We start from the raw sequence: 26,776 nt of genomic DNA, 5'->3' as shown, positions 1-26,776 counted from the left end.
GATAACCTTTCATTGTTAAAAATATGTTTACTTTCCCTGAGCAGTTGATTACTGTGCCAGCACGCCCTGCCTTAGTGGTGGTACATGTACCACACTGTTGGACGGATATGATTGTCAGTGTACTTTTGGTCTGACTGGAAAAAGTTGTGATGAGGGTAGGCATATTCAGTTATGTATATCATGTCTCCCGTTTGACACGATTGATAACAAATTTCATCACCAGTATATTGCAGTTTCTTTAAAAAAAAACCTCCCGTATGTTTGGGATGTAATTATTTCATTACCGTTTATGACGTCAGAATATAGCAATACTTTCAATCTCACATGCAGTGCTTCTATGGTTTCAATTTTTTAAAAATCCAACTAAAATGTGTATAAGCAATGCATGCACGAAATATAACATAGACGACTAATCAATCAATTCAATCCAATCCAATCCAATCAATTAATCAATCAATCAATCAAATCACAGAATTGATCAATCTTGTGATGTATCAAGCAATCAGTAATCAATCGATCAATCAGTTAATCAATCAATCAATCAATCAATCAAGATCATTGACTGATCAATCAATCAATCAATTAATTAATCACTCAAGCAATCATCAACCTTCAACAAATTCAAATGATTTCTGTATCATCAGACTCCAAAAACATTATTGTTCAAAAAGCATTGAAATCTTAACTTGTCTTGAGCTCAGTATTGGATTTCCAGATTTGCAGCGTTTAGTGTAGAATTCCAATGTTTTAGCATCTTTTCTGATTCTAAGTGTTATATAACATATTCCAGTTCATACATCAGGCTGAAACTCATTATTTAGTGAATGAAAGCAAACAACTCTGTCACTAATGTTAGGAAAGGCTTTAACATTGAGAAATTAGCAACTTTAAGAGAAGAAGTCGTGCTATTGAAAATAATATTTTTATTTGATACACTTGTTTATCTAGTTGACTACTGTGCAATAGGCAATCCGTGCTTAAACGGAGGTGAATGCTATAATGCAGCTGATAAGGCAGCCTGTACATGCCCTCAAGATTGGACAGGAGACACGTGTGAACTTGGTAATCTATTTTAGGTTACATCAGTGTGTTATGACGTTTTAGAGAAGGCATATATAGAGAACATGAACTTGACAAGATTGGCGTTTGATTAGAAGTGGAAACCCGTTGAAACTAAAGATCCTCTTGAAGTGTTTATTTTATTGTAAAAATTGAAGTTACAGTGATAAATACGGATTTCTTTCGGTAGTGACTTTTGATACCACAACATAGTATGAGTTATGATATGATTATGATATGATATAATATGATATAATATGATATGATATGATGGGATGCGATATAAATGATATAATAGGTCTCTTAGAAGTTCACGAGTTATTATTTGCCACATTTTCACTTTTGTCGTTAATGGTATAAAACATACTGAAACATACTGATGTGTGCACCCGTTCTTACCATACTCATTAACCCTATTTGCATATGTTTGCTTTTAATCGTGTTCAGCTAATTACTGTGGTGGTGGTCCATGCCTTAATGGTGGTACTTGTGAGAACGATTATGTCAATTCTACCTACGTCTGTTCTTGCACGTCCAGTTGGCTGGGAGATAATTGTCAGATTGGTAAAACAACATTTAAAATTGGTGTGGTGTTTCATTTGAGATCCTTTGTTGCTGTCCATTTGTTTGTTGGCTGTTGCTTCGTTGCATGTCGGCTGTATTTCATGTGAACTTGGTCGATAAGCATTTTGAAGTTTGGTGCAGTTTTGTAATGTCTATATCTTTGTTGTAAATCTGTTTTGTTGTTGCTTGCCAGCATGTCTTTTCCATGTCGTGTATTCCTATACCATTATCATTGTGGCGTTATTCTTCATGTGGCTGTGGCATGATTTAATTTCTTATATTATATTTGCAAGCTTTGATAATTATTTATAATTGTTTTGTGAATTTAAGTATTCTGTGTGTTTGGTGTAATATAGAAAGAGCAAAGCCTAACCTGAAAGGAGATTTTCAATAACAAAATGTCTCAATGTTACATCCTTGGGCATGGAACGTATCAAATAGACACAACTTACTGCGCGCCTTGCCGTTCACCAATTGCACGCAGCGCGTGCACCAAGAATTCTAACTCACGTGCATGCGTATGAGTAGTCTATGTGAATATAACTACACATGTAATCTTTCGCGTAAATGACTTTTATTTTGCAGGAATGCTTTTTATCATGGGCACATTTGTTTATACGTTAATCTTAATTTTTTTCCATTTCAGGGTATATTAATATGCCCTTTTAACATAACTACTCTTTTCTCTTAATTTCATTAGCTCCCACCACCCTTTCCCCGATAACTACTGAACCAACTACTCCATCCGACCCTTGTAGTAGCAGTCCTTGTTTAAATGGAGGCAACTGTGTGTTAGATACTTCTGGGACTACATTCGTTTGCGTATGTAGTTCATCTTATCAAGGAGTCCACTGTGAAACTCCTAGTAAGGATACACATTTAAAGTTGGAAATTAAACTACTTTAAGATCATCATGTCGATGCAATGTCTTACAGTAACTCTTCTTTTTCATTGAAAAGACACTTTATCAAAATACTAATTCTGTAACTTTTCCCCCTTGAGATATTTGTATGCACTTCTACATTCTGTTAAAATCAGCTAAGATGTCGATGTAAAGACTACTGCACATGTCGATATTGTTCATACTGAAACTGCTAACACTTTGTTGTTTAATGTATAAAGGTTGGTTGCAAATAATGAGACTCATTTTCATTGCAAACCAATGTAAAAATGTAACGCTTTGTTTTAAAAATGAAATACACTTTGAATTCACATATCACATATATCATACAATACATTACACGCTGACCGGTGAATACATGTAACATCATCTTAACTAATTAATGCATGTTTTTGTTTACACATTCATATAATAATCCAGTCATTCATCATCAACTTGCAGCCTAACAAGAAATGTGAATATGTCAAACATATTGATAACAGTAGTATCCAATAACATCCACTTTTACACTAGCAGATCGTCCTTGTTATCAGCCTCAACACCCCCACCCCCATCATTATCAGCTTCATCATCCCACTCATCGTTAACAACCGCATATCACCCTCACCCCATCCTCTCATTATTATTATCATCACCAGTATCTTCACAACAGACAATGAAATCACTTATACATACTTTAAAGTTGGAGATAGAAACGAATCGGATCACTTTCCCATTGAAAGTGTTTTAAGGTGTAAATTACATCGACACACAGATGGAGACATGAATATGAATGAGTTCACAAGGTATAGATGGAATTCTAAAGAAGAGCATACCTTTGTAAATAAATTTGGTACAGGTGATGTGGCCAACCTCTTAGAGGAGTGTAATGCAAATATTGGTGTCAATAATGATGAAGCGATCGATTGTATTGTTAAAGCTGTCAAAATGGCGGGATCTTGCATGAAATGTCCAAGTGGTACACAAAAGCGATCGCGCCAACAACAGCCCCCATGGTTCAACCGTATTTGTCAGCAGCAAAAACATCAGGTGAAAAAAAAATTGTATGAATTTAGGAAAAATAGCACAGAAGAATCTCTGCACGTCTACAAACGTAGTCGAAACTTGTTCAGAAATACATGCAGGAAGTTTAAAAGAAACTATGCTGATACATTATCGACAAAACTGAGAAACCAATGGGAGCATGTTTCAGGTAGTGATGGTATGTGGGCCATGATCAAAGACAGTCAGAAAGGATCACGTGATAACCCGTCAATTTCATGCAAACAGTGGGTCGACTATTTCACAAAATTAAGCAACCCTCAAAATACGTCATTTGGTGTAACTTTTGAGGAAGAGAATAGTGTAGGTTTGGATTCAGATGATACGTATTTAGATATTTTGAATTCAAGCATCACTGACGAGGAAATCATGAAAGTGGTATTAAGATTGAAAAACGGCAAATCACCTGGTCCAGACGGCATACCGTCAGAATTTTTCAAATGTACTGTATCTACCTTGTTGCCCATTATGAATAATCTATTCAACAATATTTTTGATACAGGTAATTTCCCTAAAGGATGGTCACGTGGTGTTATTATCCCACTGTACAAAAAAGGTTCCAAATCAGATCCCAATAATTATAGGGGAATAACCTTATTAGACGTGTTTGGGAAAATATTCTGCAGTGTTTTAAATGATAGGTTATATAGATGGGCTGAAAACACTAATGCTATTTGTAACGCCCAAGCTGGATTCCGTAAAGGGTATTCAACAATGGACAATATCTTTTCTTTACATGCTATGATTCAGAACTACCTCAGAAGAAGGAGAGGGAAATTTTACTGCCTGTTTGTGGACTTTGCAAAAGCGTTTGATTCCGTTAATCACAAATGTCTGTTTTTTAAACTTCAGTCTATTGGCCTCTCTGGCAAAATGTATAACGTAGTCAAATCCATGTATAGTGATGTCAAATCATGTGTGCGTTTAGATGGGGGAGTGTCAGATTATTTTAATTGCAACATTGGTGTAAGACAAGGAAGTGTTTTAAGCCCTGTGCTATTCTCCTTTTTCATTGATGAATTGTATCGCATGATTAAAACTGTTGGTGTTAGGGGTATACAATTAACACAGGAAATGTATGATTTATTTATCTTACTTTATGCAGACGACATTATACTCTTCGCAGACTCTGTCATTGGTTTGCAAAGATTGATTCACGTACTTGCTGAATTTTGTAACAAGTGGAAACTCCAGATAAACACGGACAAAACAAAGGTTGTAGTATTCCGCAAAGGGGGTCATAATGCAAGGAGTGAAACTTGGAAAATGAATGGAAAGGTCATTGATGTTGTAACATCATACAAATATCTTGGTTTATTGTTGTCATGTAGGAACACATGGACAAAAGCTGTAGGTAATTTAGCCGCTCAGGCACGGAAAGCAATGTATTCAATTTTTAAGTTCGAACGAAAAGTTGGTACCGTCAAACGTGATGTTTATTTTAAACTGTTTGATTCTCTTATTGCACCAATATTATTGTACGGAACTGAGATTTGGGGATATAAGCAATATGTTATAACAGAAAGGGTACACTTAAAATTTTGTAAACATTTTTTAGGCGTTACCCAAAGTACTCCAAATGAAGCTGTACTTGGGGAGTGTGGAAGATATCCCTTGTTTATTAACTCAATTACAAAATGCATTAAGTATTGGTTACGCCTTACTGGGCTCTCAGATGACAGACTAGCCGCGCATGCATACAAGCTCATGTTTAAAAATGACGAAAATGGTCACTCATCATGGGCCACAGAGATCAAACATGTCCTTTGCTCATATGGCTTTGGCATAGTTTGGCTTCATCAAGGTGTAGGGGACATGGCATCGTTCATTTCGGAATTCAAACAACGTGTAACTGATGTTTACAAACAGGAATGGTATAGTGAAATATGCACAAAAGACAGACTCAAAACATATCGTAATTTCAAAAGTATGCTGGAGCCAGAGAAATACTTGATGGAGATTACAGATTTAAAGTATAGACATGCGTTAGCCAGATTGAGATGTTCATGTCTCGGTTTAAGAGTTCAAGAGGGTATTTATACTGGTGTTGACATTGATAACAGAATCTGTGAAATTTGTACACAGGGTATAGAGGATGAATACCATGTCATATTTGTATGTCCACTGTATCAGAACTTGAGATATCTTTTACCTCAGTATTACTATATTTTTCCTACAGAAGATAAATTTTGTACATTAATGAGGTCAGAGTCACAAACAGTTTTACGAAATCTCGGTAAATTTGTGTTTAAAGCCATTAACTTGAGAAAAGAATATTTTCTGTAAAATTGTTTCAATGAGTGTATAGAACGTTTACTTTTTTTTTTGTTTATCCTGTTCATATTTCTATATTGTTAAAATTGCATTATGTATTGTGTCATATTGGCCGGTGGCCTTAAGACAAAATAAATACTATCAGCTTCATCATCCCACTCATCGTTAACAACCGCATATCACCCTCACCCCATCCTCTCATTATTATTATCATCACCAGTATCTTCACAACAGACAATGAAATCACTTATACAAAATTAACACCAGCGACGTAATCTTGAATTTACAGCTGCAGGAGACCCGTGTGCTACTGATCCCTGTCTGAATGGAGGAATGTGTATACCACACATATCAAATGATGGGTTTACATGTATTTGTGTAGACCCGTATTATGGTGATCGATGTGAACTGTCCAGTAAGCCTGTTTCCTTTCCACGAATACTACACATACTAATAACCATTAATAATCACGTGATACCAAAGACAACGTTAACTCAAATAAACTTGCTTTCTTTTTTCTTAGCTAAATAGTTACAGCTTAGGACATTTTTTACTCGTGATTCTCATCAGCTTTTTAGAAGACCAGCTAATAAACATCTCTTGCACTTACGGTAGATATGGCAAAATTAGAACAACCACCGCTTGTCCCATTGGACTTTGTCTAACTTTAACCTCAAAATGTTAATCAAAATGAAAAAGTGACAACATTTCGATTTCCACTTTTTACGCGGAGGGAGAATTTGTCTTCATTTGATTATTTAAGATAACGTTGTATACTTAGTTTTTACACTGTCTTGTCATGAAATGTTCCACATGTCAAAATACATATTAAGAAAGTAAATTTAAAGTGATCATCCAATATAGTCATTAGTTGAAAACAAAAGTTATTAAACATGCCAATGGGGACATTTATATATGAGCCGTGGCTGTTGTGAATTGTTGTGACTATGCTTCAGGTAGAATAATCAAGCTAAATAAATTAACATATGCTTTGTAGTTATAGTAGTTTATCATGACTCATTTCTCTTTTCTATCAGGTGCAGAATTATGTCCACTAACGATTATCATAGATAAATGAACAACACATGCACGTATTTCAAATTGAAACTGTTGCAAGCAAATAACTGTAGCACATAGTTCAGCCGCTCACATAACCATTACTAACAACCTCTCTTCGCAGGGACATATTAGCAAAGCAGATAACACGTCATCTGCGACTGAAACATATTTTCGTTGCATTTTGCATTTATATATAATGACTTGTTCTTTATCGTATTTTGGCATGTGACAATCGATTGCATGAACATGAAAAAAATACTGCATGGTTCGTATCCTGGGGACTGTTCATGCCTACAGGTTTTATACAGTGTACTCTGTGTATTAGTAGACCACAAACAAGTCATAATGTATGATGTAATGCGAAGAAAAATGTTGTCACTTCTTGCGACTGTAAAATGCTTTCTTCATGTTCCCACAATTATTTTGTATAACTTTTGAATTTGATTTTAATAATCCCATACTGGTATTAATTGCAACAGGTACCACTACAATAGCACCGGACCCATGTAACAGCAACCCTTGTCTGAATGAAGCTACTTGTGTAGTTGGAGATTCTAATGCCGATTTTACATGTTCTTGCGCTGACGGATTTATCGGGGATCGTTGCGAGTTCCAGCGTAAGATTTCTAAAGCAACGATGTTTAGGTGATAGGGTGATTGGCATACTAAGATAGACGCATCCGCCAAGCATGTCATCGTCATAATATGTGCATGACGTTATGGCTGACGTAAACCCCCACCGCACCCCACCCCACCCCACCCCACCCTGTAATACTTGTATATCGAAGCTATATTATGTATGTAGATGAACGTGAATGTAAGTCTGTGCGAAAACCATTCTATAGCAAAACATGGTCTGACCAGAAAAGAGAATCACAGTTATTTATATTTTATCATTTCAGAATTAACATGCGTATAAAATGCTATCTCAGGGTGTTTCCTAAATCGCCAACACTTTTTAGAATCTGTGAAAAATAACTTGTCAAACTCAGTTGTATTTCTGGTTTTCGCACAGACATGTGATTGTCGGCAAAGTATATTTTCAAACTAAAATGCACAGGTCGATCTTCCAAAATAACCACTTTGATCCTGCATGTCACATTTGGTGTTAACATTTGTAGACAAAGTGCTTGGGAAGCAAATGTGAATGAAGGAATAGTCTTATATATACAACTACCTATGCTCAGCGATTATGCAAATAAGCTATTAGCAATGCTGCATGCTGCTCGCCTCATTTGCATATTTTTTAACTTTATATTAGATTTGAATGTTCATCCTTGTATAAACCATGTCTCACATTGGAATCTTTATCCTATTTGTAATTGTCACACACTTCACGTAATGTTTGTGCTACATCTGTTAACTGTACGGAGATGGTATACTGCCGACCAGTATGATTTTGAAAATAACATTTTCAAAATTTATCTGTTACAGCACAAAATCCATGTGACAGCTTACCATGTCAGAATGCTGGAGCCTGTACACCAACTAACGAATACAGCGACTATCTGTGTTCATGTGTCGATGGGTACACCGGTCTCAACTGTCAAATACGTAAGTACTGTATTTTTGGTTATTTTTACAGACACCTGTTATGACCAGTTTCATTTTTCAAAGACAGGCCTATATGTGTTAGAGGCTGAAACAAGAGGGGGAACATATGCCATGCCCCAATGTGGATGTCTAACATGACCATCCAATTTTACGATCACAAATGTGAAGTGTTATGCCTTCAGTGTCATGTTTCAACTCTGTTTTACTATTGGCCCATATCCATCACCAACACGCCATGTTTTCTCGTGACGGTGTTAAGTCAACGGTCAACCTACTAGCACTGGTATTATTTCCTTATTATTTCCTTACTGCTATAACTTCGAAATAACCCGGGTAAATTCAACAGCTATTTCGTACTGAAAAGCTGGACACTGCTAATTATATTATATAACGTTAACATAACTTTTATCTTTCTTGCTCTTGCAAAAAACTCTAACATCAACAAACCCCAGCCCACCAACACAGGTGGTCTGAGAATAGAATTCCGTTTACATGCTACTAACCTAACTGATATTCACTTTCTTCTATAACTGCAAATGCATCACTTCAGCACCTGACCCAACTGACCCATGTGACCCTAACCTTTGTCAAAATGGCGGACAGTGTATTCCCGATGACTTGTTGCCATATGTTTGTGTGTGTACTGCTGCATGGACTGGGCCACTGTGTACTGAACCGAATGGTAAATGTCTACTGACATGATCTTACTAACCTAATATCCAGTCCCCTATTTCAAATTCTCATTTCTGTAACAAAAGGATATCACATCTGCATTCACTGTTGTACATAAAAATGTAAAGTATTGCCAACCGCACTAGGTTCTCCCTTAGTACTAGAGCTCTCCGTAGAATTCAATTAAATGTCACATATGTTTCTATTTCCCTCATTACATTATTTGTGCGCAAACTACTTAAGTATTTCGAATAATGGCAGCATTATTTTACAAATGAATGTATTAATTTTAACACCTTTGAATTTGATATGACATTGAGTTTATACACATGTTCCTGTCTCATACGGCTTTTGGCTAAATATAATAAACTCTAACCTTAATATATTGTTTTTGTGTCACATTAGGTCTAAACAGACCAATGACAAAGACCCGATGACAACAAACTACTAGACGTGCTAGAGTGAGACTGAAAATAGTTCTTCCTAATGTAGAATTTCTTTAAGATTATGGAATGACAATAAAGTATAGGATTAACAACTTTGATAATTGAAATTGCACGGTTTTTGTCCAAAACGTTTATTGTAGGGAAGTAGAGAAGTAAGAAATATATTCACTAATAAACCAATAATCTAACTGGCTTCCTAATTAATTACCAAATCACCTAACTACCTAACTACCTATCTAACAACCTACCGACCTACCTACCTACCTACCTACCTACGAGCTACCTGCCTACTTATTCGTCTATCTGGAAACTTACAAACTAACTAATTAACTAACTCTGCTCCCACCAGTGAGTCCATGCGATGGTGGTCCATGTCTAAATGGAGGAACATGTGTTGAAAACGATCCCAATGAATATTCCTGTTCATGTGAAGTTGGGTACACAGGAACACACTGTGAAAACGGTACAAATTGTTTACTTAGGTGTTGCATGGTAATTGAAAGTTAGAATGGTATGAACTATAGTTTCTGGAATAGCAGGTGACACTGTCTTCACGTTATACCTAGGATACGCGAGACAAGCGCTTTATAGTGTTATTCCCCATAATTTAAGCTTACATTTATATCGCTTTTGCTTGTTCGCATATTGGGCCATTCCACCAGAGTAAAGTCTATTAATTCCATAATCACCACATTCCAATGAATATTATATACATCGACACCAACCTTTTTCTGTGTGATTCATTGATAAATGAATTTGTAATTTTTTGTTTGTTTAATATATAAAACAATAAATAACACTATTTAGCCTATTTACATCACTTGCAATTGACAATTTGAAACGAAATTTGAAAAAAGCTATTACAATCTATTAGACATACAACGTTTCCATCGTGATGAAAGACTGTGGCACAATTCGTGAACGTACATAAGACTTAATTCCACAGTAAAAGTGTGCCATTTGTAGTCAATTAATCAAAAAGAAAACAGTTGTGTCCTTGTGTTTTTGTCTACTACCTATGATTCAGCTAACGTACCGAAATAAAACCTTTATAGATAAGGATAATCTTTTACTACCCTACCATTCACAGTGTCACCTGTTTGTTTGTTTGAAACCTTATCAATGACACAGTTGAGACCATTTGCAACCCTTACCCATCCTCATCTACCCACCCACGAGGTATTACCATTCCCTTCATTATATCATGTTATTTTTTTTTACCACATTAACTTTGGATCACCTTCTTCCCACACTCACTTCACAATTCACTCCATTGTTTCCTTCCAACCATAGCAACCCCATGTCTCAGTGCACCCTGTATGAACGGTGGTAATTGTCGGTTGGTTAACTTCGACACTGCATATGTATGCGACTGCTATTCCGGATATTCTGGCTACTTTTGCCAGTACGGTGCGTAAGGGGGCGTACGTTATTGCTCCGCATGTTGTCATCAACAGTGTTGATTGCTTCAATATAGTTTTCGTTGATTGTCGTGTCCAATTTTATGTTTATGTGTGAGTTTTTGAGGTAATTCAATTTGCGTTATCGAATTCGTTTGCTAGCATGTTTTTGAAATTTATAGCATATGTATGACTGTTATTTTCTTCACGCCCGTTTGTCGTTGCAGTGACTTTTATCTTTCCTTTGCACTGTTTGCGGTGGTGTAAAATTGCTTTGTAGCTTGCCTTGTAGCTTAAGCCTGACTAATATTGTACTTATTCTATATTTCAGCTCCCGATCCGTGTTTAAGCGATCCTTGTCAAAATGGCGCCACCTGTGTTGCCGTTTCACAAAACTCTGCCTACAGATGTGACTGTTTATTTTCGTGGACTGGTACTAATTGCGAAACAGGTAAAATCATATGTAAAACCACCTTCATTATGAAAAGGCGTTTTTTAAAAACAATTTGCATGGTTTGATTGTGATGTGTCTTGCTGTCGCGTTCTTTACACATAACATGGCGTCAGAAACGTATCTGTCGGAAATACATTAGCCTCCGAATTTCTTCCACAGAAACCATAGAGAATGCTAGCGAGTATATATACCCAGAAATCTACGGATAGAGCACACTTTTTCAAACCAAAGTTTGATGTGTGTTGACATTCCTTGATGTCGCGTTCGTCATACACTCCTAACATTTTGAAGGTTTTCTCAATACAAATTACGTATGTCTGTGTGAATTTCTACCCTCTGGGCAGTAAGCGAATATACTTCCGAACTTGCGCGGATGTGTGCGAATACAAATATCAAATATTAATAAGAGGACGACATGGAATATGAGGAAAACATCATCAAAAGTTCAGTACAAACGAATTATGAGATATATTGACTGTTTTGCAATACTAACGCTCCTGACGTGGTTCAAATTCAATTGATAGGTGGACCATGTAGTAGTAGTCCCTGCCTAAATGAAGGGAACTGCTCACAACAGGCTTTTGACAGTTATTCTTGTAGTTGTCCTGACGGTTATTCTGGAACTCGGTGTGAAACCCAAGAAGGTAGCAAATTTAAAAAAAGGGAAATCCTTATTACGTTGTAGATGTAACTGCAGTAACTTAGAGATATTATTTGTTATTCCATCATTTATATACTGTAGTAGATAGTTACTGTCATCATTATAGGCCATACTATCTCCTAAAGTATATTCATTGTCAAGTTAAAAGTTGAATTTAGTAAATGTCTTATAAGGACTTGAGAGAAACACAAGCATTTAACATTTTGCTCATTGATATGGATATCCAATGCACAATATATCATTGTAAAACTTGACTTTATTACATGTATACGTGGTCCATGAATATTGCTCATTCATTCAAAAGGAAATCTAGCATGTGAACTGTTCAAAGTCTGAATCTGTTACCATAAACACAGCTAATTTACTTACTTTATCGACTCTGTAGTATTACCGTGTGACAGTAATCCCTGTCAGAATGGTGGTTTCTGTGAACATACGAGTGGAAACGCTGGCTACATTTGTTTCTGTCGTCTAGAGTTTTCGGGAGACCACTGTGAGATTAGTAAGTCTAGGTCATTCGGAAAACTATTTATAGATCTAAACACAGAGAAGTAGCACTCGGTAATGTCTATGTCGCAGGCTTCTGGTATCTTTGGTCTACGCTGTTCGTTAGTAAAGCACACTGAATGCTTAGTACTTTGATTTGCGTAACTATCTTGTAAGTCTGTTTCACTGCTCGCATACTTACTCAATTTCAACACTTTAAACTACTTTTTGCAATTGATGCTAATGCAGTGTGTCATACCAGAGAGAATAGTACTTAAACCTGGCGTTCCTTGATCGACATTTTCTTTGCGATCACTTTGGAACACTATCAATTCTATTCTTCAATCGATAACTACTCATTTGATATGATATGTTGGAAGGTTTGATTTTGGTAAACAAAACGTTTCGGTCCTATTTATATATGAACCTAATTAGGCCACTTGCCATCTCTGTAACTTGAGTGTTCAAGTCATTTTCAAATCGCTCTATATGTAGTCACAAGGTAAGTAAGTCGCAGCCTCTCTAAATGATTTAAATGACTTGAAAATGACGACCAATCAGATCACAGAGCTTACAAAATATGTAAACAAATCTATGCTGTTGCGTTGTGTCGAAATCTATATGTTGTATGCTTCTCACTGCATGGTATATTGTATTAATGTGTTATTGCTCATGCACACTCAAGCCAAACGATTGAAACTTTGATTTTGTTGTAATCGTACATCTGTGGCCTTTCATTTCAACAAACGTGTTCAGTTGTTGCTAACATGTTTCTTTCAGCTGCATGTCGTTTGTATTTCTCCTTGCATGGTGCTGGTATATGGAAAAATGTGGCTAGCTGCGAAGAACTTTCCCTGCATAAAGCATAACATTTACAAAATATTGCATGGCATTGCTTATCATTTCACTATTTCTAAGAATATGCATATATATATATATATATATATATATATATATATATATATATATATATATATATATATATATATATATATATATATATATATATATATATATATAACTGTAAATAGGTTTTCAAACGGCATTTACATCATACATGACTTTTACTTTCAATCAGCATGTTTATCTATGTGTATTACTTTGAGGCAAACAAAAACAAATATGGTGATGATGACAATGGTGTTGCATGTACTATACCCTGTATACTGGGCTTAGGCTGTTATACTTCTATTACCTCTAGCTATTGAATGGTGCCAAGAGAATCCCTGTCTGAGTGGTGGCACATGTGTTCCATCTGGTACATATTACTATTGCCAATGTGCAAGCGGTTACTATGGGAATATTTGTCAAAATTCAGGTATTGCGTTCATCAGTTCGTTAGACTTTCTTCTAACTCTTTTTCTGTTATGTTCTTGACTAGTATTTATTTGCATGTAAACCCAGATCCACGTCTTAGTATTTGGCTCATGGTTATGGCTATATTCCCTATTCTTTATGATGTTTCTACCTACATGTAGTTATCGTACAGTAGTTTTGATTGCGTTTTGAGCGTTTCTTTTACAAGTAGTTACTGTATCTGTAATTTACAAATAGAACTAGCGACTTAAACTGTATATTGTATGTGTGTGTCAAACAAATGGGGTGTTCCAGTATTTAAAAGATGCCACTTTAAGTGATTATAAAGGATGTGATATTAACAATGGGATTGTCAAATAACCGTATCAGAATTCGGAATACTTTATTGTAGCTGTAATGTCACCACATTTGTTAGTCTTGTTACAAATATCTTTAAATGCGATATATGCCGTTGTTATACCTTACGCTAACATGGTTATTATGTTAGATGGTAACTCTCTAGAACCTATCCTTGGCGCCATATCTCCAAGTTTAACTAAATTGGAAATTATGAGGCAAAAGTGTTTATGCAAATGAGCAAACCCCAACTGTTAGAATAATGTAAACTCACGTAATGGTATATTATATCACGATGCAATTGCTAGTATTGTTTTATAACTTGTGCTATTCCTTATTGTGTTCCAGCTACGAATCCATGTAGTCCAAATCCTTGTCAAAATGGCGGATTTTGCAGTAGTTCGGGCAGTGTGTCATATACGTGTACTTGTCAAACTGGCTACACTGGAAGTAATTGTCAAATTCAGAGTAAGTGCACATTATTTTTTTAGCTAGTCTATAGCAACAGAGTCCAACAATTGGTTTGAAAGTGTGATTATTGCTTTGGAATCCAGCAGAGATTTATTGGGGCTTCCCATCATTGTTTACAGCATATTGCGAAGCAAAGTATAAGCATAGACCGTCCACAGGGAGGTTCTATAATATAAGTTATTCAAATATGTTCAACCTCGCCTAAAGATGACGCCTATTGTTCTTTCTGCTTACTATGTTTGAATATTGAGAACATAGAAGGTGAAGATGAGGTTTGAAGTGTCGTGTTGTAGTTTTATTTAGTCATTTCTTGTCAATCCAATTTCTCTATGTTTAGGTAATCCATGCTCGAGTAATCCCTGTCAAAATGGCGGTGGTTGTAATAATTTTGGCTCCTCATACACATGTTCATGCCCAAGTGGTTATTCAGGGACACAGTGTCAGATAGGTATATTATCCTTTACCCTCAAGTGTGAAATCCGATGTTTTGATTGGTGTTGAATTTTGAATCCGAACTGATCAATTAGTACATTTCTCAGTTAACGAGAACTACTTGTTAAACAAACAATTATTCGACTTCTCTCTCTTGTTTATAGGCCTTCCGTGTACGAGTGGTCCGTGTGAAAATGGCGGTACTTGTAATAATTTTGGTAGCTCTTACACATGTACATGCCAAACTGGTTACTCGGGGACGCAGTGTGAAATAAGTAAGTGTAGAAGTGTTAAGTTATGTCCTTTCTGATTGATTTGAGATGCAATACACGATTCTCATATAGTAACAATCGAATGAGTCAGGCAATGAATCTTAACAGGTCGAAAGGCACATTCATGTATTTCATGATCCATTGTCGACATTTCAACATATCTGACTCATATCATACTAGTGAGAGAAATCTGTCGAAATGGTGGTACATGTACAAAGTTTGACATCAGACGTGTTCACATGTAGAGTGGCACACAATTTAACTTTCCGTAGGGAAGGGTACTACTATAGCTTTCCTTTCCGTGTGTGTGTGTGTGTGTGTGTGTTTGTTTGTTTGTGTGTCTGTTTGTTTGTGTGATGTATGTGTACGTGTGTCTGTCGGTGAACATGATATCTCAAACACTGAGCTATAAGTAACTTCCTTATGGGTATAGCCAGAATTTGGTACTATTTTGTAATCCTATGAATGTTATTGAACCATTTGCATCATTAATGGTTTCCAATAGTAAAGAGGCAATATCTTTCAAATACAAGCCTCACATTTCATATTATTTGGTACATATACTACTGATAACAAATAACAAAGAGCATAAGTCTTCAATATACACCTCAGCATTCTTACACAAACTATCATTGGTCAGAATCGAATCACGTGACTTCCGTTAAATAGACTATACGCGTTGATATTGGCAGCGCGTGCAGAGAATATTATTGTTTGCAACAAATGCCCGATGGAGTTATTTTGACCGTTGAACATCTATTCTGCGCATGTTTCTAGTGCTGCACGCTCGAGATGACAAAATCACAATGAAACACACAAGCAGAAATTTGAATAAATATACCCTCAAATGAGCTGTGGGGTCACTCTAGCTCCTACAAATAATACAACGTCCACATTTTATGGTTACCTGCAAGTATAAAGTTTGCAAATGCATCATGGCAAGGAACACCTTTCTATCGATGATGAATGGTGGTGAACGCTGAGTGGACATGTGTATGATAGGACAAATGAGTGGACGGTGTCATAAAATTAATAACGTTTTGATGATACCCTCGCCGATCATCAAAAGTTTGCGAGATTGCCAACCGTCGGGTAGGCATTAAATTGTGATAATGCCCATGATGGCGCGTGTTAATATTTAAATATAAAATGATGATAACACAACCCACGTGTCCTATAAAGGTTCTTTTTTTTATTCTAATAGGATATTTCCATAATTAATGCTGGCGCAGCTTTAGTAAAAAATTAAATGAATAATGTGCATAATCTATATTATCTAACAAACATAATAATATTTAGGAGCTTTGAAATTGTAGTGCAATTTCATAAATTGTTTACGCATTCGGTGGTTTTATCCTAACGGAAGGTATTCATTGTACACCTGGTCTTTCTCGTTTCCGTTTAGGTAATTCGTGCGCCAGTAGTCCGTGTTTGTATGGTGGTACTTGCTATAATTTGGAGGCATCATACTCATGTTCATGCCTACCTGGTTATTCGGGGACGCAGTGTCAAATAGTTGGTATGTATACATAGGAAAGAATCTCATCGATGTCCATGGAGCCAGTTTGATTTCAAATGTTGAATCTAACAGGTCAGGGTCTTGTTTACAGGAGTATATATATTTGCATTTCTAATTAGTCTCGTTGTTAATCCACATGGTCATTTTTTATATTTAGCCAATCCATGCTCCAGTAATCCGTGTCTGAATGGGGGTGCTTGTAATAGTGCTATTACATCGTACACCTGTATTTGCCCAAGTAGTTACACAGGAAGCCGGTGCCAGACACCAGGTATGTTTATTTACCACAGAGATGAGTGCAATTCCTCGTCATCGTGTATGTATGTATGTATGTATGTATGTATGTATGTATGTATGTATGTATGTATGTATGTATGTATGTACGAACGGACGGACGGACGTGTCTTTCCGTGGGTGGGGGTGAATGAATGGATGCATGGACTGACGTACGTCATATGTATATGTTATAGAATTATATTCATTAATAAACTTTCTATTTTGTAGAAAAACGATCTTCAAATAATACTAACAGAGAGGATCCTTTGTTAAAATATCTTTTTCACTTACTTCTCAGTGGTATCCAACCCATGCAATTCATTTCCTTGCCTCAATTCTGGCACCTGTGTCAATCTTGGAAGTTCCTATAGTTGTGACTGTACTGCCTTCTACACTGGAGATCGGTGTCAGACTATAGGTATATTGACATACATTATTACATACTTGGTAACTCTCTTTACTTGCACAATAAACTGCTCTAAAATGTGTTTATTACTGTTAAAGGTCTTCAAAATGTAAAGATAAGCTATCTAGTCAATTCTTCAGTAATTCGCTTATACCATTTGCCATGTTGTTAATCCACTTACTCTTTGCATTCAGCCAATCCATGCTCCAGTAATCCGTGTCTGAATGGGGGTGCTTGTAATAGTGCTATTACATCGTACTCGTGTAGTTGCCCAAGTGGTTACACAGGAAGCCGGTGCCAGACACCAGGTATGTTTATTTACCACAAAGATGAGTGCAATTGTTCGTCATCGTGTATATATGTATGTATGTATGTATGTATGTATGTATGTATGTAATGTGTGTGTGTCATAGAACTATATTCATTAATACACTTTCCATTGTGTAGAACACTATCTAACTGAGATTATCACAGTGTATATCCTTTGTTGAGATATTGTTGTTTTTTATTTACAGTGGTATCCAACCCATGCACTTCATTTCCTTGCCTCAATTCTGGCACCTGTATTAATCTTGGAAGTTCCTATAGATGTTCATGTACTACCTTCTACACTGGAGATCGGTGTGAAAGTATAGGTATGTTTACATACATTATTTACATATTTGGTAGTTCTCTTTACTTGCAAACTAAACTGCACTATATAAATGTATTTTTTAAGCTATTCAGTCAATGCTTCAGTAAGCTTTAATGTGCCAGTAATAGGATACAACTTCGTACCGACGAGACGCCAAATGAGAAGGAACGTGTTAACTTACCAACTTTACTATGTGTTGAAGGTCATTTTGACTTTCCGTAAGGGCAAGTTGAATTGTTCTTAGAAGGTTTCATGTTTGGGGCGTAAACTTGATGTTTTAAAATACACATATCTCTTATCAATGCAACCTTGCACTTGAATGGTAGAGATTTGGGGATTGTAACGGCCTGTGATTCTATAGATCTGACAAATGGTACAACAAACATACATGGCAATAAAATAATACATATTAAGAAAACAAATGACCATACTTATCAAGTCACTGGATAATTAAAGATTGTGTTACTGTATCAAATGTTCAGTTTGGCATTGTGAGAGATACTTCCAGTATATCTATTCATATGAATTGTGTTAGTCAACATTTTAGGAATTTTCATTCAGTCAATCAGAACATTCAACTTAAATGTGAAGTTGTTGAACGTTTTATATCAATTTAACCAGCACTCTGAGAAATAAACTTTACACGTTGTCATATTTCTTGTTCAATAACTGGATTGTAAGTTGAAAAGATACAGATTTTAGTATTTGCAACATCACCTACCTATGTCCAGAGTTTTCCTAATTTTTTTACCCACATTTTGTCTTTTTTTATCTTTGTTTTGTTTATCTTTGTAACGTTCATACAGCCAACCCCTGTCTGAGTAATCCTTGTTTGAACGATGCCCAGTGTTTGAATTATTTCTCGAATTACCAGTGTGCGTGTTCATTTGGTTACACGGGCACCAATTGCGAGACAGCACGTAAGACACGTTTTCAGTCTGGTACACTGACACACTAACCAATTACTGTGAAGTCCTTCTAAACTGAATTTGGTGCACTGATATACTAACCAAATAGTGTGAAGTCTTCTAAACTGTTCACTAACCTGCCGGCAAATTAGTATTGACAGTACACCACGATACTTTCATGGCGGCTGGAAAGCAAACGTATTACATTTAACATTTCAATCGCCCTCCTTATCATAAAGGAAAACTATGAGGAACCAAAGACTGCATGGTACCGTTTTTATTTTGAACAGGGGTACTCACATTACCTAATGCAGCAATTGTGTGAAGTCTGTTCGGAAAAAAAACAAGAAAGTTGTTCGAAAACGCCACTAAACAACATACAATTCACACTTTGCGTATGCCTACAGCCGACTGCATTTGTCACTTGTACAGTGAAATAAAAATGGTTCGTTCCAGCCATTGCAGGTGTAATGTTGTACTGTTTAATGACTTTCATCTGCATCACCAATCTTGAATTAAAAGCATTTAATATCTCCTATCTACTGTAACCTTTCTTCCCATTTAGCCAAGGACTAACACGAAATCATGTCTGATTTTCTCCGCTGACTCTGACAATATTCGAATAATCTATTAACTCAGAATTTCCTCAGTCTTTACCTAAATTAATCAAATGATGTACATCTATGATGATGGTCTTTTTTTCAGCATGTTGATCGTTCTATTAATACTTACTGACAAAGCAATGCATGGAAAAATATTACTATGATTTATACATTACACCATATAAAGGTACAAGACACAATATGTGTGGTTATAATGAAGTTTCTCTTAATGAATTTAATATGTATTGAATACCGACTATTTTGACCAGTTTATCGCATTAAGAAGTTGGGGAAGTATACAGGGCCGTTGTGTGCTATAGAGTCGTGACAGGGGTAATGATTGTATAGCGCTGTATTAAAAAGTAACAGGACTGAGGAAGGTTGAGAGCTAAACTAAAAAGGAAATTAAACAGAAATTTATTCCTAAACCACATTGGGTTCATGTAAACTCTGAGATTAACATTCCAATACTAAACGGTCTTTATTAAGCAACCTTGAAAACATTACATTGTACAGTGTATGTATGTATGTATGTATGTATGTATGTATGTATGTATGTATGTGTGTGTGTGTGTGTGTGTGCGTGTGTGCGTCTGCGCTCACGCGTGCGCGCTCGCCTTAATGTAAAGTATAATTGTATATTGGTAGTATGCCTTTCAAACATTTTATTGGAACATAACTGGTGTGACAGTTTAAGACAGAAAGTTCAAAACCAAAACCGTTAAACTTGTAGTTTACCCGATAACAAATGAACGACAATGAAATAAAAAGGGGGAAGTTGCAAGATCTATGTTTGAAGATAATATCGGTACATGCACTTACTTCAGAAACCTCTATTTGCTTTTGCAGTAACCGATCCGTGTAACAGCGCACCGTGTCAGAACAACGCCCAATGCAGTCCAACTTTCAACTACGAAGGCTACATTTGCTACTGTCCTAATGGGTACACTGGTACAAACTGTGAGTCACAAGGTATGTGATATAGACGGTTTTGTACGTGATAATATGACAGAACCGCATGACACGAGTACAAGTGTGGCCTACTCGGGGTATTAGCAGGAGTGCTTGCAGTGTTCTCTTTGGTCATATTTTCACGAGCATAGCGGGTTAAAGGGCAACAGAAAATATTGCAAGCATACCCCTGAGTACCCACACTGGAACTCACATGGCATGGGGTTTTGTTAGTATTACATATGTTCATCTAAAACGACACATTTCCTTAAAAGTCATAAAAAATCATAGCGCGCGATCACGCGATTTCGTAACGAAGGATGGCGTTTTCATTTGCATATATTAACAATACTGTTTTCAGTAATGCACTACAGTGAAAATACCACTAGTATCCAAAAGTAAAGGTGTAAGTAATCACTAGTTCATATGTAATGATTGCAAATAAAGTTGCTAATTTGTTTTGCCCTAGTATTCGTACATGGTGTGTATAAATCATTGTAAAACTGAATATTTGAGAGCTTGATTTGCATAAATTATGCAGCTTATAGATCACATCACATAGGATGTCACAGTCAACATTCTTCGTTTAGGTTGGTCTGCGAAACTTTACAATGTATATACAGTAAAACTACTTTGCCTTCACAAATTGACTGACTAGGTCTGTGCTATAGTAACATATATATGGGCCATATATATATGGGCAAAGTGTGTACTGCTCACGAATATTGTATAATTAATCTGAATTCTTCAAATTTCAGCACTTTCAAAAAAGACGTGACCATAATAAATATAATGAGCATGGCGTTCGTATTTTGTTAAAATGTTATTGTAAATTCTACCAGAAGTAGTAACATTTTCAGTTATAGCAATTTCTTCTTGTTTTGACCATATGTGTCATGTTTCCTATCTATATAATTGACATAATGTATCTATTCTTTGTTTACAGTGTCATACCCATGTTTAAGCAATCCTTGTAGAAATGGCGCCACTTGTGAGGATTACATATTCTTTTTCATTTGTAAATGTACAAGTAGCTACACTGGAACTACATGTGAAACTCCTATAGGTAAGTGATTAATTTGGTTATATTCTAGACAGATACACACAACATTTACTATAAAACGCGTTCAAAAAGGTCACATAGATTGCACAATAGTAAGATGTATAGACTTTTGAACCAGAAACCTACTGTAAATTTTGAACTGTTTTGAAATTAAATCCATTCCAAAATTCTGCAATTATCTGTAATTGTTTGCAAAAAAATGCATATACTACATGCAGACGAAAAACAACAAAGCATATTTTTTTTTCATATTTCCTGCCCGTGTGAAAGATAACTATCATGCCGAATATGACATAGCCATAGAAAGGGATAAAATAGAGACACTTTAATTTTTAGTGAACAAATTAACGTATAGAGAAGTTATAACTTATTAAATCGGTTACACTTGGAATTAAATTGTTTACACCTGAAACCATAATTACACAAGATTTTTATAAAAAAACGTGAACTACCAAAAAAATTATAGATGCACAGGATTAAAGATTAACAACTTTTAAGTCGTGAAATGTCAAGACACTAGGAAACTTGCAAACCCGCCATGTTGAATGTTGCATCATGGGAAATGTGATAATAAAAACTAATCAATTAGTATTGTAAACAATATTGTTACATTGTTTTAACCACAAATATCAATTCATAGTCACCCTGACCATTGTGGGAGGTTTATTTTATCGGTAGCTTCAGATTAGGTATTACGATAACCACAGATAATTCCGTAGTCCTTTGCAGCTGAGCCTGCTCAGTCTGGATTGTACGTGCCATATTGAAAAAGATCAATATTCATACTTGTTTGCCTTTTGATAAAAAAAGTTGGTGTAATTACAATTTATATACTTCCCCATCTCACAGTTTGTGGCGTAATTTGGCTTAGATGTTTGATATCCTACTGCCCTACTAAAATGTTGTATGTCAATCTTTTCATGACCATTTCATTGAACAAATTCCTCTTCTTTCCTTGTAGCCACGGCATGCTCATCTAGTCCTTGCCTAAACGGTGGAATTTGTATCGTCACCTCTAATGGCTACTTCTGTAACTGTCAAAATAGTTACACTGGAACTAATTGTCAAACACGTAAGTACACATTCTCGAACAACATTTCCTTAAACAAACCTAGTTCTATTTCAATTAGGTATATATAGCAATGTCAAACCCGTCCGTGCTGTGTACAATTTACAGGTCATTGTGGTTGGCATGGTAGTAGTAGAGTTGCAGTAGGTGTTCATTATAATAGTGATATGTGATATACCAAAAAGCATTTCTTCACAGAAGAGAAAGAATAGAAACGCAATACGTCACCCAACCAATCGAGCTTAGAAGTTTCCATGAAGTATTAAATTTAAATGGAAAAGTGCAGACTTATGTTTGCCTTTAGTACACTTGTATTGATAGAATATAACAGAACAGAATAGAACAGAACAGAACAGAACATAATAGAACAGAACAGAACAGAACAGAACAGAACAGAACAGAACAGAACAGAACAGAATAGAATAGAATGATTACTGTTGATCTGAAAAGGATCCATCTCTTTATTCTTTATTCTGCTGTGTTACTAAATAATTTGTTACCTTTCCCAACACACTATTTTTATATGCATTTCTATGTTGGCCTTTTTTCTGCAGCGGCTCACAAAACCACAAAATTTAAAAAACGTGGATATGATCTTTTTCCAATAACTACATCACTTCGAAAGCGAGATCATTTCCAACAACACCCTAAAACACAAACACCCATACTCAGTTATAATACAAACAATATATATCTAATGATATTGTTTTGTTTAAATTCAGTTCCTGACCTATGTGAAAGTGAACCGTGTTTAAATGGCGGTACCTGTATCAACCTTGCCACATCTTACACGTGCACTTGCTCACTAGGATATTCTGGACAAAATTGTTCAATAGGTGGAGTACAACGCACGGTCACTGGGCATTTCCGTTGTGATGGAGGACGCTTTTCTCTAACCCTTTCCGAATCTAAAAATTAGCCTGTGCCTTAATCATATACACAATAATGAAAATCAGAATAGAGTACTTTACCAGTTCTTACATTGTGTAGAATGATAATCGCTGGAAAAGATAAAAAGTTTATTAGCGTCACCCTCTATTACATGAAAATGAGCCTTTGGCAAGACGTTGAGTGTAACTCTATTTAGCCATTCCTATGTTTACTAATCCTTGGCAGTCTCTTATTTCCAATAGACGGGCTCTTACGTCATAGATAACCATCATTGTCTCTATACAGTGTTCAAGATATCAAGATTGTGTGCTTCCATCACTAATATATGCATGCATTTTTTTCTTATTATTCATTATAGGATCGACATGTGATTGTATTTTTTGAATATTTTATAATATTCCATGTATATGTTTTCTCTTTGTATATCAGTATATCAGTACATTATATACTAATATACTAATGTTACATACATACATACATACATACATACATACATACATACATACATACATACATACATATCACATGAAAATATGCTGTGTAAACTATCATTCATTTGCATTCTTTAATCAGTCTAACATTAATAAATTAGTAATCCACCTAGTAAGCTGTTACAACAATGTGTGAATGAAGGCTTCATGTATTAGTACTCGCCAAACTAATCTAACTTTTGGAAAATATGACAATCAGAATTTTTGTTATATTTTCCATAATACCATCGTTCTAAATTAAGACGTTTGTAAGAACTGTGCACCAAATTCATTACTTCAACACTGCATGTATAACTTTAATATAACGAAGAAGAATACTTTATATTAACACGACAAAACATATCAAGAGATATCCCTAAAGGCCTATTTTATCATGATTGCATTATCGCAATATTCATTTTGTTTTTAATATAGCTGCTAATCCGTGTACAAGTAATCCCTGCTTAAACGGCGGCATATGCATAAATAACATCACCAGTTACCAATGTATTTGCACGAGTGTCTTTTCCGGTGACAACTGTGAATCAGGTACTTAACGCACTGCCAATGCTTTAAGTTGTGTGGACGCCAAATATGTCAATTTACATTTCCTGTTGATAGTAATGGTGTTGCTTACAATGAAAATCAATCGCGTTGCAAAAAAAATAATTGGCTGAATGATGGTCTGGAGAAAATCAAGATTTACAAGAACTTTCTGTTGAAACATTCATACTGAGACGAGCATAAAAAACAACTAACCTAAATTAAATGATTGTCGTGATTTGAATTTAATTTAAGACACCGTTGCTATCGTAAGGAATGCTTGATTGGTTCTTATCAATTAATTCTGCCAAAAAATATCCTGTTTCCATTCCTTTCTTCTTCGCTCTATCGATTTTCATTGTAAATCATTATATTAACCAAATATACGTTTATATTCTCCTAACAGGTATATATAACACATACTTTACATGACCTATCTTATCACATATATACTGTTTCAACCCCAACTCGGACTGGGAATAGATAAAAGGAAACCGCATTCATACAACTGTAACATACTTTGATTTAACATCTTTGAAGCTGTTGCATGTCTAATGAATAAGATTTACTTTCTTTGACTTTTTTTCTAATTAATAGGAGTTGTATACATATTACCTTACAATCAAACTCTTTGTTCCAGCTTTGTGTATCTATATGTTAGATAGACTACATAGACCAAATATCTTGTTATGGGGTTAAAGATTTATATGATAACCTTTCGTACTGGTCTTTTGTACTAGTAAAGTGTGGTATTTTAGCTTTACTCCTTTAACATGTTAAATGATATTTTCAAAACTGTAGGTTTTGGAGAATCATTTCTTGATTTCACATCTCGTAATTTACACCCGGTATCAAGAAACGCTCTTTCTCACCTATATTGTTCTTTTACTGGAACATTTGCCCCCTAGGTCTTAGCAGAGCTGCATATTTATTAGATGCACACTGAATATTTATTGCCAGATAAATAATCATAAATATTCCATGTGAAGAAATGAACATGAAAATTCTTCTGATGTTATTGTTCATTTAAAAAGTGTATTTTAACAACATATGTTTGAGCACTGTATGGAAAAGATGTTAAAAGCTTTAGGATATGTACACATGAAAATACAAGCTGAGAATCGCTTAGCAGTACTTTGATTGGCCCGCTAGAAAATATGCTAACCGAGCTCAATGATGTCGCAATGACCAATGTCACACTGTGCCAATTGAATATGACTTAATGTGCATGTTGATCATAGAATTATACCGCGATGGGAACATCTTCTCTGTCTCTGCACTACATATAATAAAACATCAACAATTTCATGCCATAGTCTAGCCATGTACCAAATTGCGTATTGCTTTTAAACTATTTATTATCACCTTTATAAATTATCACTACATCAATATTTTACGCAAAAATGATAATAATTCTTTTATATGCAGCACCCAATCCATGTGCGAGTGACCCCTGTTTCAATAGCGGAACTTGTATAAACGGTGGTACATTTTTCACATGTGACTGTCCGCAAGGTTTTTTTGGATCAAGATGCGAAGGAGGTGAGCCATATGGAAGAATCCAAAACAAATGTGTTACATTATTTTTTTCGGAAGACTCTAAAACTAATACTCAATATTTGTTTTTGAATGAATTTGAGAAATGTCAAGTAACTGAAAGAAAGAAAGAAAGAAAATAATAACATTTTCAAAGTTCTATTTTTGTAGGTGCTGTTTTATAATGAATTGATTTATCAGTATTATTTACACATCTTTCAATTTCAGTTGATAATCCATGCTTGAGTTCTCCTTGTTTGAATGGTGGTATATGCTTCGATTACGTCGCCAGTTACCAGTGTATTTGTCCAAATAGCTACTCTGGTACTAACTGCGAAATAGGTAATTGTAGTATGCTACAGTTTTACTGTTGCGAAAGCAAGTTGGTGGCTGTAATGTTTGCCCTGTCTTCAACTATTTTTATTGTGGATGTATGTATCTCTGTGTATCAGTTTACACAAACCTTGCAACAAATTTAATCACATTCACTGGAAAATGTTTAGAAAATA

General features: G+C 35.5%; 1 protein-coding gene across 2 annotated transcripts in view; it reads left to right on the top strand.

Annotated features, from left to right (window-relative positions):
* Nucleotides 1–26,776, top strand: part of LOC144446007 (uncharacterized) — an 83,396-nt gene that overhangs the window by 26,800 nt on the left and 29,820 nt on the right. Inside the window, exons 13-38 of one of the 2 annotated variants that reach the window (XM_078135674.1) lie at nucleotides 45–155; nucleotides 949–1,062; nucleotides 2,324–2,488; nucleotides 6,129–6,254; nucleotides 7,378–7,515; nucleotides 8,333–8,452; nucleotides 9,003–9,134; nucleotides 9,920–10,033; nucleotides 11,302–11,421; nucleotides 11,949–12,068; nucleotides 12,471–12,587; nucleotides 13,773–13,889; nucleotides 14,573–14,692; nucleotides 15,033–15,143; nucleotides 15,292–15,402; nucleotides 16,805–16,918; nucleotides 17,076–17,189; nucleotides 17,493–17,612; nucleotides 17,795–17,908; nucleotides 18,116–18,235; nucleotides 19,041–19,154; nucleotides 20,594–20,716; nucleotides 21,642–21,761; nucleotides 22,720–22,830; nucleotides 26,160–26,273; nucleotides 26,496–26,609. In XM_078135674.1, the coding sequence (XP_077991800.1) occupies nucleotides 45–155; nucleotides 949–1,062; nucleotides 2,324–2,488; nucleotides 6,129–6,254; nucleotides 7,378–7,515; nucleotides 8,333–8,452; nucleotides 9,003–9,134; nucleotides 9,920–10,033; nucleotides 11,302–11,421; nucleotides 11,949–12,068; nucleotides 12,471–12,587; nucleotides 13,773–13,889; nucleotides 14,573–14,692; nucleotides 15,033–15,143; nucleotides 15,292–15,402; nucleotides 16,805–16,918; nucleotides 17,076–17,189; nucleotides 17,493–17,612; nucleotides 17,795–17,908; nucleotides 18,116–18,235; nucleotides 19,041–19,154; nucleotides 20,594–20,716; nucleotides 21,642–21,761; nucleotides 22,720–22,830; nucleotides 26,160–26,273; nucleotides 26,496–26,609 (3,114 nt within the window). The remainder of the gene's footprint in view (nucleotides 1–44; nucleotides 156–948; nucleotides 1,063–2,323; nucleotides 2,489–6,128; nucleotides 6,255–7,377; nucleotides 7,516–8,332; nucleotides 8,453–9,002; nucleotides 9,135–9,919; nucleotides 10,034–11,301; nucleotides 11,422–11,948; nucleotides 12,069–12,470; nucleotides 12,588–13,772; nucleotides 13,890–14,572; nucleotides 14,693–15,032; nucleotides 15,144–15,291; nucleotides 15,403–16,804; nucleotides 16,919–17,075; nucleotides 17,190–17,492; nucleotides 17,613–17,794; nucleotides 17,909–18,115; nucleotides 18,236–19,040; nucleotides 19,155–20,593; nucleotides 20,717–21,641; nucleotides 21,762–22,719; nucleotides 22,831–26,159; nucleotides 26,274–26,495; nucleotides 26,610–26,776) is intronic. The other variant, XM_078135675.1, reaches the window with a different exon arrangement.

Source organism: Glandiceps talaboti, chromosome 14 (genome assembly GCF_964340395.1).
Source record: "Glandiceps talaboti chromosome 14, keGlaTala1.1, whole genome shotgun sequence".
Taxonomy (NCBI): Eukaryota; Metazoa; Hemichordata; class Enteropneusta; family Spengelidae; genus Glandiceps; species Glandiceps talaboti.
Note: the sequence above shows the minus strand (reverse complement) of the source record. Positions and strands in the feature narration are given on the sequence as shown.